General features: G+C 44.6%; 1 protein-coding gene across 3 annotated transcripts in view; it reads left to right on the top strand.

Annotated features, from left to right (window-relative positions):
• UBE2B (ubiquitin conjugating enzyme E2 B) overlaps positions 1 to 8,376 on the top strand; it is a 28,688-nt gene extending 20,312 nt beyond the window's left edge. For 2 of the 3 annotated variants that reach the window (XM_021410482.1, XM_021410481.1), the window contains exons 3-7: positions 3,105 to 3,185; positions 3,912 to 3,937; positions 4,999 to 5,088; positions 6,469 to 6,557; positions 7,360 to 8,376. In XM_021410482.1, coding sequence (XP_021266157.1) covers positions 3,160 to 3,185; positions 3,912 to 3,937; positions 4,999 to 5,088; positions 6,469 to 6,557; positions 7,360 to 7,488 — 360 coding nt within the window. In that variant the 5' untranslated portion in view covers positions 3,105 to 3,159 and the 3' untranslated portion in view covers positions 7,489 to 8,376. Of the gene's footprint in view, positions 1 to 33; positions 191 to 3,104; positions 3,186 to 3,911; positions 3,938 to 4,998; positions 5,089 to 6,468; positions 6,558 to 7,359 lie in introns of those variants that run through there. The other variant, XM_021410479.1, reaches the window with a different exon arrangement.

Raw genomic sequence — 15,875 nt, 5'->3', positions numbered from 1 at the left:
CCCAGCCGAACCGAGCGCTCCCTCCCTCCTTCCCAGCCCGCCCCCGCGACGTCGGCCGGCCCCGCCCGGCGCGGAGGGAGCCGCCATTGCGGGTTGTTTGTGCGGGAGGCGGTGCTGCGGCCGGGGGACGGTGCTCCGCCGCGATCATGTCCACCCCGGCGCGGCGCAGGCTGATGCGCGACTTCAAGAGGTGAGCGGCGGCGCGGGGCCGGGGCCGTGCTGAGGGCGGTGCGGGGCGGCCTCGCTGCCCCTCCGAACCGCCGGGGCCTCCGCGTGCCCCTCCCCCGGCGCCTCCGGGCGTCCCTCCCGCGGTCCCGGCGGCTCTGAGGCGCTCCGGGCAGCGGGGCAGAGGCCTTCCGCCGGTAACGGGCGCCGTGCGGCTCGGACGGGGCCGGTTCTGCTCGGGGCCGCTTCTCCCCATCCCCCCGGGGCGGCCGGGGGCGCCTGAGGTGAAAGTTGAGGCCGCGCTCCCGGCCATGGCCGCGCTGCGCCGGGCGGGCCCCGTCCGACACGGACGCGGACGCGGGGGGCTTCTAAATATGGAGCGCAGCAATTAGCGGACGCTTCGTTCCCCGCGTGTAAGCAAAACCGAAATGCCCCTTAATGTTTTTGTGCGCATGCGGTTCTGCCTGAGCTTTTCCATCCGGAGCGGTCTTGTATAACGTACGCGAAGTGCCTTGGGAGCAGCTATTCGCCGCGTGCTTGTGAGTGCTAGCGGCCGAGCCGCGGACTCCGGGATGCTTTATTTCCCGTCTCGCGTGTGAATACGGCCATAATTGAGAGCGGGGAGAAAGCGGTGTGGGGGTTTGTTGTTATTTTTGGTAAACGTCACAGGTCGGTGTGATTTCCTCCTCAGCTGGAGATGAGTCAGCTCGGGTAGGGGCTCCTTTCTTAGCAGAGCTCTTGTACCAACGCGTGAAAATGCAGCGGGGAGCAGCTGGCGTGCACCGTGCGCTGCCGTTGTGTGTGGCTGCACGTAACGGTGTGGGGCACCGAGCGCTGGGAGCTGTGCGGGGCCGCCTCGATAGCGGCTGCCGGGATCCTGCTCCAGCCAGAGCACGGCGCTCGGTCTTCCTGTGTTTTATTGGGCTGTGCAGGTGCCCCAAAATCCCTGATTTGCACAGGGTAAAGGGCTTAGAAGGACTGGCTTGAGAATCTTGAAATTGAAGGTGGAGAACACTTTGAAGTCGTGGCAGAGTGAACGCAGCAAAACGTGGCACACGCTCCCATTTGTTTATCAGATATTTGACCCTTCAGTACCCCAAGATGTACACAACTTCCTTGTGTCAGTTTTTTTCCTTTCCTCCTTCCCCCCCAGTTATATTTTTGTTTAGCCTTGCGTTACTCTTACCTCATACTGAAAAAGCAGGCTGTGCTGTGAGCTCTGATTCACTTGGTTAAATATAAACTCCTTTTGCTTATTATAATTGCCAGGAGTAGTGGAGAGGGAGCAGTGCCTTGTATCATCTAATTAAACCAACAGATAAATGTTATGTTTACATCTATGTATAAATATTGTTAGAAAAGGGCTTACAAATAGTACATTTTCCCTAATTCTTACTGACTTCCAGGCCCTGTTTGGACCAGCCTGGCATGCAGCCCTTGCCACAACCTGTCTGTAGTTAAACCTCTTGATAATAGTGTGCACATGAGCTTTTTAAATTGCCCTAAAACCCTAAGCTGTCCTCCTGATATGTTTATCAGGCAAAGCACTCGGGCATTATTACCAGCATGCAGTCTGGCATGGAAGAAATCACATTCCTGCTCTCCCTGACCAAAATAGTAGGTGGTTTATGCTGTTCAAATTAAGCTGTCTGGACTGCATGTGCTCAGAGAGCAAGGATGTAAACACAGTCCACAGGGGATCTGGATTGCAAGCAGGCAGAGCCCAGCTGCCGGCCTGGCTCTGCGGGCAGGGTCATTGCTGGTGTCCCGTGTACATGAGCAGCTGTAGCTCGCTGTGTCGGGGACGGGCATCCAGGCAGGGGGACTTGCAGGCATTGCTGCTGGCGCTGTGCCTGGGTCAGCCCTAAGTCAGTCCACGCTGAAATTGAGTTTGAGTTTGTCCCTCGGTCTGTAGGGCTTTCAGTGAAGGTTCGCTCTTAACATTATACTGCTGCGTGCTCAAATCTCATGTTAACGCTAAGCAATTGCTTTCGAAGTGAGGGCAGTTACTTCATTTTCTTTATTCTTGCATGACTCAAATGTGTGCGGTGGATGGGAGCTGTCACAGAAGGATCTGCCAGGACAGTCCCCAGTTGTGTGGGAGGTTACTGTTTTATGTTGTTCCAGGGTCTTACGTGATCCTTTAGCGGAAACACACAAAACGGGCAGAAGGAGGGAATGTAGGTCCTATTATTTAGTTAGAGTGTATGTTTGTCTGGCCTGAGTTTATGCAGCTTTCAGTAGGCGACGTGCTTTTCCCTAGTCCAAGGATTAAGGAACTAAAAAGAATTTTAAATGCCTCCACTATTGCTTTAGAGACAAATATTTACATTTGTTGAAGTGGTAACAGGGAACAGTACAAAGGTTTCCCCTTGCTCTCTCTTCCCTTTTGAAGCAGTCAGTTCACCAGCCTAAACAGCCTTATACCAAATTTAGCCGCATCATGCACAGACTTAGGGATGCAGAAAAAACTCGCTTGACAGTTCTTTGCCCTTAGTTCCAGTAAGTATGTCCTGTAAGTATCACTGCCCTGTGCTCAGCTCCCGTTTCTGGCTGTGGCTTATTCTCCTTTTCAGTGTGGCAGCCAGCAGCAGTTCCCTGCCCTGCTCCTTCAGAGCCATCTGGGCGGTGCTATAAATCCCAGCTACATGCGGTGCTTGAAGGCATCGGTACTTATGGTGCTTTGCTCCCTGCACACCTGCCTCGACCTGCTGGGCTGTCATGGCGAGTTGGTGTAATACGGGAGCAAGTCTTGGTGTGTTACCTCGTAGGTTTGTCTTTAGGTATATTGCTCATCTGCATGTAACGCTTTGTCTGTTCCCTTCTTTAGAATGAGAAGAGATTTATAAAAAAAAAGTGGATATTGCTATTGAGTTAGACTTGGAGGTGGAAGCGTTTCACTTACGTAAGGCTTGTCATTCTATATTTGTAATTTCTAGATTGCAAGAGGACCCTCCTGTGGGTGTCAGTGGTGCACCATCTGAGAATAATATAATGCAGTGGAATGCAGTTATATTTGGGTAAGAGTTTTTGCTCACTACGAAGTCCCCTTTTTGGGGGGGGAGGAGAGGGGGAAATGTTCTTTCTTTATAACATCCTTTTTTTTTTTTTTTTTTTAATGGAAAGTCAGGAGATTTGCAGAAATGACCAAGTGTACAGTCACAGGAAAAATCTGTTTTCAGGGGTAATAAAGAATGTCTAGGGGAAAAAAAAAAGTTCATTGTCTTTTTTTAATGATGTTTGCATGTGGCTTAATAAATATAATAGGTTTTATAGGAGGTGGCTTATGAAAAAGCAGGCTAACTCTTTAAAGGTACATAAGAGCACCACATGTTCTTGGCCATCAAATCCAGATGTACTGGCAGTGTTTGGTTTGATTCCCGGTAGAATGAGGTACAGATTCTGTCTAGGAATTTGCATTATGTATCCCACAGAAGAGGAACTCTGGTAGTATCCTTTCATAAAACTGAAATCAGTTTACTAGCCATCTCCTCGTTAATTCTACTGTAATCTGAAACGTGGCACGTGTATTGCTTGGGGTGATAATGAAGTGGTTATCTTCACTAACAGATTGACTGTGGGAAAGCCTGCTGAATACGACAAAGCCTTTGGATACTTCCCTAAATATTTATATGATTGTCTCTATGTCTATCTTGAGGAGAATAAGGAGTAATATACATGTTTATTATGAATGTTTAGAAGTAATGGTCATTTTTAACTGGAATTTATTTTTTTAAACCTTTCAGGCCAGAAGGGACACCTTTTGAAGATGGTAAGCAGCTAACTTCTATATTCTCTGTCATTGTTGTAAGTGTTGTCTGTATCAACATTATTCTGCTCAGACATTATGTTAGTTGGAGCAGTCTAAACAAGCAAAAAGTGATGGTGTAAGGTCTAGTTAGCTACAAAAATACTATGTTTCTGTGTAAGCACTGTCTTACCATAGTGGTTGATGCTTAGTTACAAAGCCATGAAGCAATGCTTTTACCAAGACTTGCTTAGACACAGAACATTGGAGTTCTCAGTGGGGGAGGTTAGTCTAATGCTGCCAGATGTGATTTCACATCGCTGCAGCTAAGCTTAGCAAGATAGCTGAGCAAGATGCTTTTCTGGTTTCATCTTTGTAGCATGTTTGATTCATCTCTGTTCTTCTAACTAAGAGCAGGTGAAAAATCTTGAATTGTTCTGAATATAGAACTCAGCGAGAGGGGGGAATACCAAATCTGTACATAAACATGAAAGTTGATGTGTAATGAATCTCCCCTAGGCATATGAGGAATAATGAGTTTAATAATTACAGCGTTTTTGCAGTAATCAGCAGCAGATGGATTTTTCTCTGTGCTGGGTTGGAGGAGTACAGTAAATTATTCACTGATCCGTAATAAAGGTTTCCAATGAATCAGTCATGAGCTCCAAAGACTGAGATTGCTGATGAAGAAATTCCAGTTTTTGCTTGCTGGCACCACAGGGCCTTCTTAATGAAACACCTTGAAGTCACTGAAGCCCACAGAACAGGCGAATTTGGTCGCAGAAAAAGGGAGGAAGGCAGTGGGATAGTTGGTGTTGGATCTAGCTGCTTTCCCCATGTATACAGTGAGTCTCGATGCTTGGACCTAGCTGCTGCTGCTGTTTTTATTGCTATTAGTAATTATTAGTTCCGTAGTTCCATTATCGCTTGAAATATGTGAAAAGAAAGCAGACTTAATGTGGTTTGTTTGCATAATGGTGGGAAGAAATACTGATTATGGAGCACGTGAATTAACTTAACCTTGTTTGTTGCTGGGGCTTTTTTTGTTGGTGGTATTCTGATTGTGTTTATGTTTGTTTGGACAGGTACTTTTAAACTAGTAATAGAATTTTCAGAAGAATATCCAAATAAACCTCCAACCGTTAGGTTTTTATCAAAAATGTTCCATCCAAATGGTGAGTAAATCATTTTTATTTAGCCATAATACTTACTAACTATTATGTATATGTATGTGGTCATGTATTCTGCAAAGCTCCAGAATGCTTAATGGTTTGCTCTCTCTGCACTGCTACCTCCTGAGTAGTTCTCTCAGGCAGTAACTACTTGATGGAAGATCTAAGAATTGTGGTGCTTTTAAGTAGCAGCTATCTGTCTCTTTCCAGTCAATATGGCTGCAGAATCTGTTAGTGTTTCCAGCTACAGCTGCACTTAAGTTGGCCCAAAGGGGCAATCCTGCTTCAGATTCCTGTCCCCTTCCATTTAACAGCGCTTCTGTCTGTGTAGACACATCATGAATCCAAGCAGGGAACTGATGGAGCCAAATGTTACTTATTTCTGTCAGGTGAGAGCTCAGGCAAGGCAACTTTCAGGGAGTTCCCTGTGCTAAGCAGTGCTGGCAGTGGGAGGCGGGTGGGAAAGTGCGCTCCTAGGGGAGAGCAGAGGGGAAGGGGCTGCCCCCACCTGGGTGGGAGGGCAGCCATGGAATGCTGTGCTTCTCACTCCAGCTCTCCATAGCTTTTATCCAGTTGTTGGATGCAGAAAGCACAAACTGTGCCTCTCTGTTCTCCGATCCCCTCTGTTACAAAGGGTTATAGATTCAATTTGAGAGTTGAAGCGTAAAACCCCTTTAGCATTTCCTGTAGCTTGAGCCCTCCTTGAACAGAGGCTGGCTTTAACTACAGTTTTGTGGCTTCTTAGACGGTATTCTTAGGCAATACTCTCTATTTATCAGTCACATAACAAGAAAGCTAATATGCCTCTGACTGTTTTGTTTTATTATATTTTGTTACTGGGATGAACAAGCTAAAAAAACAGCATGTAGAAGTTTCCTACAGGCTCTTATCTTCAGACAGAAGTAGCATTTCAGGCATGCTTCAGTATTTTCTATTGTCTGCCTTAGTGTCTTTCCTAGTGTGTGAAAACACAGTGCAGAGTTTCCCTGTGCAGTGCATGATGACTGAGATCCTCGGCTGGTGCAGTGCATTCCATGCCTGCAGCAAATGTCTCTCTGCTTGCTGAGAGGCATTACGTCGGCTTGAATCTGGGCCAAGCACACAGGAGGAGCAAGAAGCTGAGCCTAGGTCTAGCAGTTCCTGTGCTATTGCCATAATTTTTGGACCTTCCTTCATTTCCTCTTAGGTGTTTTGTTACCTCCAGTAATATGTCTCCTTCAGAATACAAGGTATCAAATTATGTAAGATTGTCAGCCATAGCTGCTATCATCTTTCCTAAAGCATTTTTTAAACACAGACCAAATTGATACAGTAATTCATGCTTGAACTGTATTTAATGAACAAAATGTAAGATAAGTCTGATATTGTATGTTGTGTTCACAGTTTATGCAGATGGTAGCATATGTTTAGATATTCTTCAGAACCGGTGGAGTCCGACATACGATGTTTCATCTATTTTAACTTCAATTCAGGTAAGTTTAAATCTATTTTAGCAGTTAAGTATGTTACAAGTCTGTATTGGAGAGTGCCCGGCTCAGTGACAAAGCTAGCAGATAATTCTATCAAGGAACTTCAAATACTTGCAGGCTAAGCAGTAGCTTTTTAGATCACATAAACACAAAGTGCTGACCTATGTAATTACTGATTTTTTTGAGCTACAAAATTGCCATTGGATATTTTCACAAGAAAACAGTTATTGTTCTGGCTTCCTTTTTACCTTTTTAGTCAAGATAGGCAGTCAGGTGTAAAATTTGTGAAATATAATGTTTGAAAGCATTTCACAAAGCCTTGGCCTGTCACTTCAAGTGCTGCTGAAATTTGCTTTACTTAGAATAAATAAAAATGATATGGCACACTGAAAATAAACATATTTTTTCTCCTGTGTGCATGTTTTTATATTTCTACAGTGAAGTTTTGTAGAAGTTATTTACTCCTCTTTTTAGTCCTGCATGACATCAGTGGTGTAATTGCCAAATAATCAGCTGATGTCATACTGCAAACTGGCACAAATGGCTGTGCATCTCAGGTTTGTAAGGACATAAGGAGCCTAAAAACGTATACAGTGCTAATGCACATAAAATGTATAATTGGAAGTCCAGCAGCTCTATTAGGGGAGCCTAATCTTAGCTTTAACTTGTTTTGTTGTGTTGTGTTTTTTAAGTGGGCTCTTCTGTGTTATGTTTGCTTCCTGAAGCATTTGATATGAAAAATATTGTTTGTTGTTGTTCTAAAAATTGTTGGTTTTTCTCACTTTGTTTTTCCCTTTTTTTACAGTCTCTGCTTGATGAACCTAATCCAAACAGTCCAGCAAACAGTCAGGCAGCACAGCTTTATCAGGAGAACAAACGTGAATATGAAAAAAGAGTTTCAGCTATTGTCGAACAAAGTTGGAATGATTCGTAACAGCTGCTTTGTTACTCTCCATCCTCGTAATCATTATGTACAATTTAACTCTTAATAGAAAGGCTACCAAGAATTTCAAGTGCCACAGCTCTAAGAATTTGCATAAAAACTCATTTGCAAACAGAATTAAGCCCTCCAGTTTAGGAAACTTAAAAGCTTGTGTATCTTGATTAACGTACTTCTTATTGCATGGTATGAACTAAGTTATTGCTACATAAATTTGTAATATATCCTGTTTGTATTTTTTTTTCCAAGTGTATAATGTTGGTGTGGAGTTTTCATGACAGAATATACACATTTTGTAAATCTGTACTTTTTCAAATATTGAATGCCTTATTTTTGAATTCTTTAGATTTTTAAATTGGAGAAAAGCACTTAACAAAGTTTTTATATATAAATACTTCATGTAAAACTGTTAAATACATAACCTCAGTGCAAGACACTCTTCTCTCATTCTGTATCTCTTTCAAAAGGCTTATTTTTAGCCCATTTTCCCCTTTGCTACATGCCAATTATACCATGCACTTTACAAACAGAAAAGGTAATCCATTATGCAACTGTCTTCTCTGTGGGTATCTCTGCAGCTGCAGCAGGCTTTAACTTGATTCTGTGTTCCTCAGTTGTATGAGGGAGAGAAGTGTTGGTAGCTCCCACTTTGTAAATGGGGAAACATGACTATTTGGCTGAAAGTTCCACTACAAACTAGCAGCAGAATTGCAAACAGGAGGTGGATCACCAGGCTTTGGTAATATATTAACTTTTATTTTTCAGGGAGATTGTATTTTAGCAAACTGTAAAATATTGTCAACTAAATCTGTCTTATATTCATATATTGATATTGTAATATAGTCCTGAATATCTTCTAATAATTAAACAGGTATTCCATTAGTTTCCCTTTGGCTAGGGAAGTAATTAATCACAAACAGAAGAGATTGTGCTTGCATATTTAATGGAGTTCTGTGGAACCTGGCCTCCTGTCTGTTTCACAGAAGTTCTGAATGTTCTTAAGCTGTCAGTTTTAAAGCAACTTGGTTTTGTCTTTGTAAATGTGGACATTCTGATTTTTTTCCTGTATTTTTAAAATCAGAGTGGATGTTTATAGTAAAGAATTAGGACTTTTTTTTTCTTCCAGCACCAGCCTCTGTCATAGTTCCAGCCAGCATGACGTGTCTATAAAAACCCTCAAATCCCATATCAAACATGCAGCTCAGTGTTGCCTGAAAAACAGTGGAAGTTTATTTCATCTGGAAAATACTTAATGTTTGCCATAGTCATTAGTAAAAGCTAATCTGTGTTAATGCAGTGAAACATGAGCATCAGCTGCTTGTGCAGAAACCCTGAAAGATCCAATTCCCCTTTTCACAATGGGGCTAGTAAGGCAGCATCACTGCAAAGATACTTGTTTATAAACATAATACTGATAAGGTTCCTACAAATCAGTCTAAATTCTGAGTATTTTTCTCCTTTAACCTCAAGTTTCAGTATTTTTGTTGCTTTGTTGTGTATGAGATTTGATTTGCCATTCATTAGTGTTCACGTTAACTTGATTATTCCTGAACAGCTTAGCTTAGTTACAGACTGATTGAGCTCAGAAGACTGTTCTCGATGTGCCTGGGATGGAGGCTGTGTACGTTTGAGGGGGGATCGCAGACGTTAATGCTGCACGAAAGGAACCAGGAACGTTCCTGTCCGGGCTATGTGACGTCACTGGGACGCGACAGGTACTATAGGAGGAGACAGACCGCAGGACGGCTGGGACGCTACGTGGAGATCCCTGCTTCCCGCTGCAGCCGGTGCCTAGGGCCTTTCCAGGCGGATTGCAGAGATCTCCAAGGTCGTCTGATGTGGAATTAAAAGTTACAGCGCCGTTGCTCTGTAGCAGACCGCGCTGCCTGCTGGCGGCGGGGCAGGGGACGCTCCGCAGTGCCGGGAGGCCGCCAGGCCTGAGCCGCGTTACCGCCGCCGGAAGCGGTCTCACTGGGACCGGAAGGCCTCCTCCTGCATGAGGCTTCCTGGGTCCGCTCTGCCCCGCGTCTTGTCTGCCCTGGAGGAGTGGAGAGGGGTTGGGGGGGGTTGCCGCGCAGGCGCACTGCCGCGCCCGGGCGGAGCGGATTGGAGGGCTGTGGCCCTGAACGAGGTTGGGGTGGCGCGTTCCGGCTGTGGCCGAGCACAGGGGGAGAGGAGGGCGTCTAGCACGGGCTGCGGGCTGCTTCGGTAACCCCGAGTAGGTTCTGGGGCAGAAAGTTGCAGTATACCCGGTCACAAGAGCACGGCCCAGTCACAGCGTATTTCATGGAGCAGGATACGGGGGAGCGGCTTTAAACTAAAAGAGAGGAGATTTAGGTTGGATATTAGGAGGACATTCTTTCCCCAGCGGCGGTGAGGCCCTGGCACTGTCACCGAGCTGTGCTGTCCCAGCGCTGGAGCTTCCTGCAGCTGTGGGTGGGCGCTGGGCAGCCTGAGCTGGGGGCAGCCAGCCCATGCAGGGTGCGGCTGGGGGCTGTGAGGGCCCTTCCAACCCAAGCGTGCTGTGATTCTGAGATGTCTTGTCCAAATCCAGTCCTAAACCAAAATCACAACACTGAGATCCTCACAAATACGATCACCTTACGAGCAGTCCCGTTGGGGTTCCACACTGTGTTGCAGACTAAGGTGTGTAATTGCAGGCTGTGAGAAGTGACACTGCAGCTGGAGGTGCTGTGTATGTAGCTTCGTTTGAGGAGGATTTGTATTAATGTGTCAAACAAACACACCTCCAAATGCTTAGAGATTAGGAACTCCCTAATACAAAAAATTACAGAAGAAAGGAAGATTCCCTGGTCGTTATGCTGGCGTTTAGTTACTCAAAGAGATAGGAGAATATAGGCAAACAGAAGAATATTTCTGTGTTTTGTATGTGAAGATTCTGTGAGAATACTGTTGATAAATATCCAAACAGTGAGGAGAGGACAAGCCTTATCATCTGTTCAGAGTTCCCTACCTAGCATTTTTATTTGAGCATTTTTCTGTTGGCGTAAACTCTCCCAGGCAAATACCATGCTGTATTTGTTTGGAGTTGTTTTTTGGAAGAGGAAGGATATAATCAACAGACGACCTGCTATAATGTGCGAGTTGGCGAGGAGGCATTCTCCACCTCTCCTTTTGATGGTGCTGCACAGCACAGGAAAAAATGAAAGACGCATTCCCTGCCAATGAGAAAGCAGTGACCTCAAGTCTACAGATCAGTGGCTCAGGCGTTTGTGTGTATGGAGCCTCAGCTCAGGTCTCTGCTCCACAACTCGGCTTTGGTTTTTATTTAAGCCACTGGATAAAACAATTATCTGTTCCAGGGTGTGAGCCTGAGCATTGCATCACTCGTTGCCATAAAGCCTGGCTTGGATCTAGCCCTTGGGCCATGGGAAAGTCGTGTCAGCAGTGCTGGGTGGTTTAGGGTTTTTTATTTCATAAAAGCTTTGGGGATAAAAAGTCAAAAATAGGAAAGCAACGTAGAATTGTGTGTTATTGTATGCATATGGACAGTTCTGTTCAACATGAACCCTCTTTACAGTTAATCTCTAGATACTTATATATTTTTTTCCTATCTTCTCTTGCTGAAACAAGGAAACAAATACAAAAATTCATTGCCTTGATATTGAAAGACAAATGGTGTAAAGGGCAAAGGAAAAAGAGCTAAAAAAAAAAAAAAGAACCAAAGAGGAAAACCCATTACAAAACCGTAGGCTTTTCTGCTTCTCAGATTGTTGTGAATTCAAAGGACTGAAGTTGTCATTTTAGAAAATAATATACCCTGGATTATGTACGTGTATGTACGTAGGAGAGGAGAAAGCTTTTTGAGATGATTATGTTAGAATCTTAAAAAAAAAATGCATTAGGTAGTAATATTGAAATTAGGTGGGACTCAGGATTTTATTTTTCTTTTTTTTTTTTTTGTGCAGCATTGAATATCGTTATTGCACCTTGAGTTTGTCTCATTTCACAGCTGCTGTGAGCAGAGAACAAAAAATATGCAGAACTTTTTAGACTCTGATAATGACTGTAATTAGCATCACAAGGCTGTGGAAATTGCAGTATTCCCTAAAGGTTTCTTGTCATTCTCTCATGTTTCTGCATTGGATATAAAGATTTTCAACCAGGATACGTTCTGTATTTGGTACTGTCCCACTAGTGGTAGTAGTGCAGCCTCCATGGCAGTGTTAATCCATTCTTAATGCCTATATCAGTGTCATGTTTCTGAGCTGGTCTATGTGAAAGCTGTATCCTGCCAGAAAGTAAACAGACTGCTCTTAAACACTGCGCGTTGTTCAGCATCCAGAATGAAGCCTTTTTCTTTATGATGTGGTCAAAGCACGTAGCGTGGGATTTTCTGAGCTAGTGAAAATATTAGTCAATGAAAGTGTATTTTAAAGTCCCAGCATGAGAATGTTTTAATCAGGAATTTGGTGATGTCATAAATTATTTTTGCCCTTAAATGTGTGCCAGGGCTGGGTCAAACCCCAGCATAAAGGCAGCATTATGGAATGATGGTGCTGACTGATTTATTAGAGCCGCGTGGCGGAGGCCGTCAGCGTTGGAGGTGGATGGGCTCAGCCTCCCTGAGCCTCCACCTGTAGCGTGGAGCAATCAGTCTTCAGCCCATACAACTGAAAAGATCTTGTGTTTCTTGCCTTGTTTTTTAAATTTGGCTCATTAACTGCCGTGTCTGATTAATTTCCAAGCTGAATAATTTTGACAGCTGCCAATTTGGTACACATGCCACAGGCAGAACCGCGGCACTGGAAGGGGTGCTGCAGCCCCAGTGAGGAGCACGTCTGCATGCAATGCACTGGGCACAGGGAGAATCTTAAGTACACATGGACAGGGCCCTCCCCATCACAGCGAGGTCAGCCCGGACCTGTGAGCCCCACTTTGGGTCTTACCTGAGATGAGCCATTGCTTACAGATCTCTGAACAAGGTTGGAACTGAACTTTGAACTGTTCAGTCTCAGCATCAGATTATTAATAACTTTTCAGTACTGTCATCACCATTTATTCCTTTACTTACGTTGCTGTTTATTCAGTCCTCACACCTGAGGAGAGAAGGTTGGGTTCAGGATTGTGTCCAGAACTCTGCCACCCAAACGTAGCGCCCAGTAAATGTAAATGTTGCTATTGTTAATCCGCGGTGTCACTGCTGTTGTGATGAGAGCGGAAGGAAGGAATTTCCTCCTGAAATACAGCACTTCACCCAGACTGAGGCAGATTGTCTTCAGTGACTGACCAGAGCCGGCGAGGAGACAGAACTCCCATCTCTTTTGAGTTAATTAGGAACCACACAGCTCTTGCTGTTATCTGCTTACACGTTGTTTGCCTTGTGATGTGCTGCTGAGAGATTTCCTTTCACTGTCTGGTCCACATGTACTCTAAGTCCAATTTCATTAATAAGCCCGCTCCCTTTACTTATTAAAAGGGTCATTGTGTTAGTTATTACAGTGTTTTCTTTGTGCTCACTTTCCCCAAATTCCAGTAACTATTTTGTAAAAAAGTTTGGAAGTGAACTTCTGATGTCTGTGAAAGCTGCTTCATTGACTTTATTGACTCCAGAGCCTCACGTTCTTTATCCGCAGAGGTCTTTAAAGGGACACTAAAAAGTTGCAGCCAAAGCTTATAGAATTTGGTACTTATGGTTAAGTATTATAGGCCCAATGTCGTTCCCATGGAGACCTAAAGGAATTTTTCCATTGAATTAAGTAGTAGCAAAGCATACCCTTTATTAAGTGGGATGAGAAGTAGACCGGAGAGCTCGATTTGTTTTTGCTGGTTTTGTTTGCCTGCTTGCCCTTCTGTTGCACGAAGTAAACCAGAAGAAATGACAGATATTTGCACTGTGATTCATCTGCCTTGTCCTTGCTGGGTTTGGAGATAAGGCTGTGTTTGTGGTTACGGAGCAATACCCCAGCAGGCGAGGGCAGCTCTGTTTCACTCCTTGCTGGTGCCTTTCTCTGCAATCTGGATGCCAGGGGAGTGTTTCAGACACTGCTTCTGTTTGGGAGAGGTCAGCAGGACTGCAGCTGGGCTCTGCAAGGTGCTGTGCTGCCCGTGGGTCGTGCGCCACGTGTTCCTAAGGGCACCTTTAACGTCAGACTGTTAAACCGCTCCAACTTGCTAGCAGAGAGATCCCAATTATTTACAAAGAAATCCCAAATATACTCACATTTAGAAAGAGTTCTTCCATTCCGGAAGGTTGGGCTGTAGCTCAGTAGCAGCCAGGAGTCCCCATGAGTGGTGGGCAAGATGTGCCCGTGTGCTGCTGCCAGCCCATGGCCAGCTCCTGCAGCTCGTGTGGGTGCAGACCCTGGGGATTCCCACACAGCAAGGTTATGGAGGACTGAAACTGTGCATTTTGGTGCTGAAATTTATTGTGTTTTTATTTGTTTGTTTGTTGTCGGGACTGTCATGAGATCCAGAACTACTGAAGCCAACCGATTTGTGGTTGATTTAAATGGATTGAAGATTTCCTCTATAATGAAATCCTTTCACTTTGGATCACTGAGATTTCTCTTGTTCTTTCTTAGTGCCGTATGACACATTCACTCCATCCTTGCCTCAAACAAAGAGAAATTATGCTATCATAGCCTCCCTTTAAATATTTTCTATTTGACAGCCTACTGAAAAGGCTCCAGAGGCAAATTCTTGGTTTAGAAGTTGCTATTTATGTCTATACACATCTGAACGTCGTTATGCTTTGCATGTTCTGGATTGCTTGCCATTTTCTTTGTAAAGATGTATGAGTCTAGAGAGAGAGCACATTATTTTAAATGAATTTGAAGCACGCTTTAACCATCTCAGGGTTCTACTTCTTGCTCCTGGCTCCCTTGATAAAAATACATATCAATATAAACAACACCGCAGGGAAAATTTGTGCGTTGGTGTTATAAAGCAAGGGGAAGATGTTCTCAGTGCATGATGCTGGGTTCTTTTAGCACATGGCATTGGAATGATGGCGGGCTCTGGGCATGGCCTGCACAGCGTGGGCTCTGCGCAGACAAGGCTGCTGCTCCCAAAGGCTTTTTGAGGTGTAGGGCAGGTGGTAGTGAAACTCCATGGGACACAGAAGCACAAGAGAATAACAAAATGATAAGGACGGCCAAGGAGGATAGTGGCCTCCCTGGTCCTAATCAACTGTCCCAATTTTTAATGTTTGTGGGTTTTGTGCTCGTTTCTTTTGTGTGTGTTTGGCAATTTGTATACTTCATAAAAAAGCCATAATTACGGAGTTATGCAGACCTGAGGTAAGAACCCGGCCTGCCCTTGGTAAGTGCATTTCAGCTCCAGAAACAACCTGCAAAATGCAATTTTCCTAGACCAGGGGATCTTCCTTCCACCTCTGTTTCTTTACTGATCTGTAACTCTAAAAGGCTTCTCTGAAGCATTCTGGAGTGCTAGAAATTAAACTGCTGCGTGCTTTTGTTCTTTCTTAGAAACTGTTTTTCCATAGCACGCAGGTACAAGTGCAGGACGATCAGCGTGAAGGCAGCCTGGCTCTCAAGCTAGCTCTCTGCCTGTGAAGGAGCTTGCACATGCACTTAGAGAAGGATGGACTCAGAAGTCTTATAATTATGCCCGCCTTGATGTTTTTTGTGCATGGTGACTCTATGCATTACATTAACAATTGTTAAATTAACAATTGTTCTGGTCTTTTCTGAGGGACGGACCCTCCATGCCAGCTAGAAGACTTGGCACCAAGACTGGTGGGAAGCTCGGACAACACCTGCAGGGACATTTCAGCTCTAAACCCAGTGACACTGAGCTCAGGTGTGCGCAGGAGAAGAGGGGAACTCCTTCATTTTGCATCACCATAAAGCACGTGGCGTGTCATTAAATGTCTGTGTATTAGTTTATCCGACTTAATTGTCTTCCCGCTGGCTGCGTTCTGTTACCTTCGTTTTTAAAGGATGAAGAAAATATTTCAAACGAATGATCAAAAGAATATTTTACTCCCTTCACGTTCAGAGCATGGAGTCTCTGAAGGATTTATTCAGGAAATGAGTTATTAGGGCCTGACAGCTCTCTCCAGCGGCACCGAGCGAGCAGGTTATCTGCAGATTTCTGGTACAAACATCCCGTGCTTTGATGAATACATGAGTAATGCCATTAGAGGAGTTGGAAAGCAAGATTAGGCTGGTGCTGGAGTTCCAAGTCACTTCAGCAATTATAACAAAGCCTGAAATTTAGCAATCTATTAAAACGGGTGCTGGCAGAGAAATTGACATCTAACTGACACCTTTCTTCATCGTTGCGTTTCTCAACCAAAGGATGATAGAGCTTTGTGGTGTAAATAATATTGTCTTGGTTGAGCAGTGGGCGAGGGGCATGGGGAGCGGATTGATGCATGGCCATGCAGACTGCAG

This window comes from Numida meleagris, chromosome 12 (assembly GCF_002078875.1).
Source record: "Numida meleagris isolate 19003 breed g44 Domestic line chromosome 12, NumMel1.0, whole genome shotgun sequence".
NCBI classification, from domain to species: domain Eukaryota; kingdom Metazoa; phylum Chordata; class Aves; order Galliformes; family Numididae; genus Numida; species Numida meleagris.
This window is presented reverse-complemented; position numbering and strand designations above follow the sequence as displayed.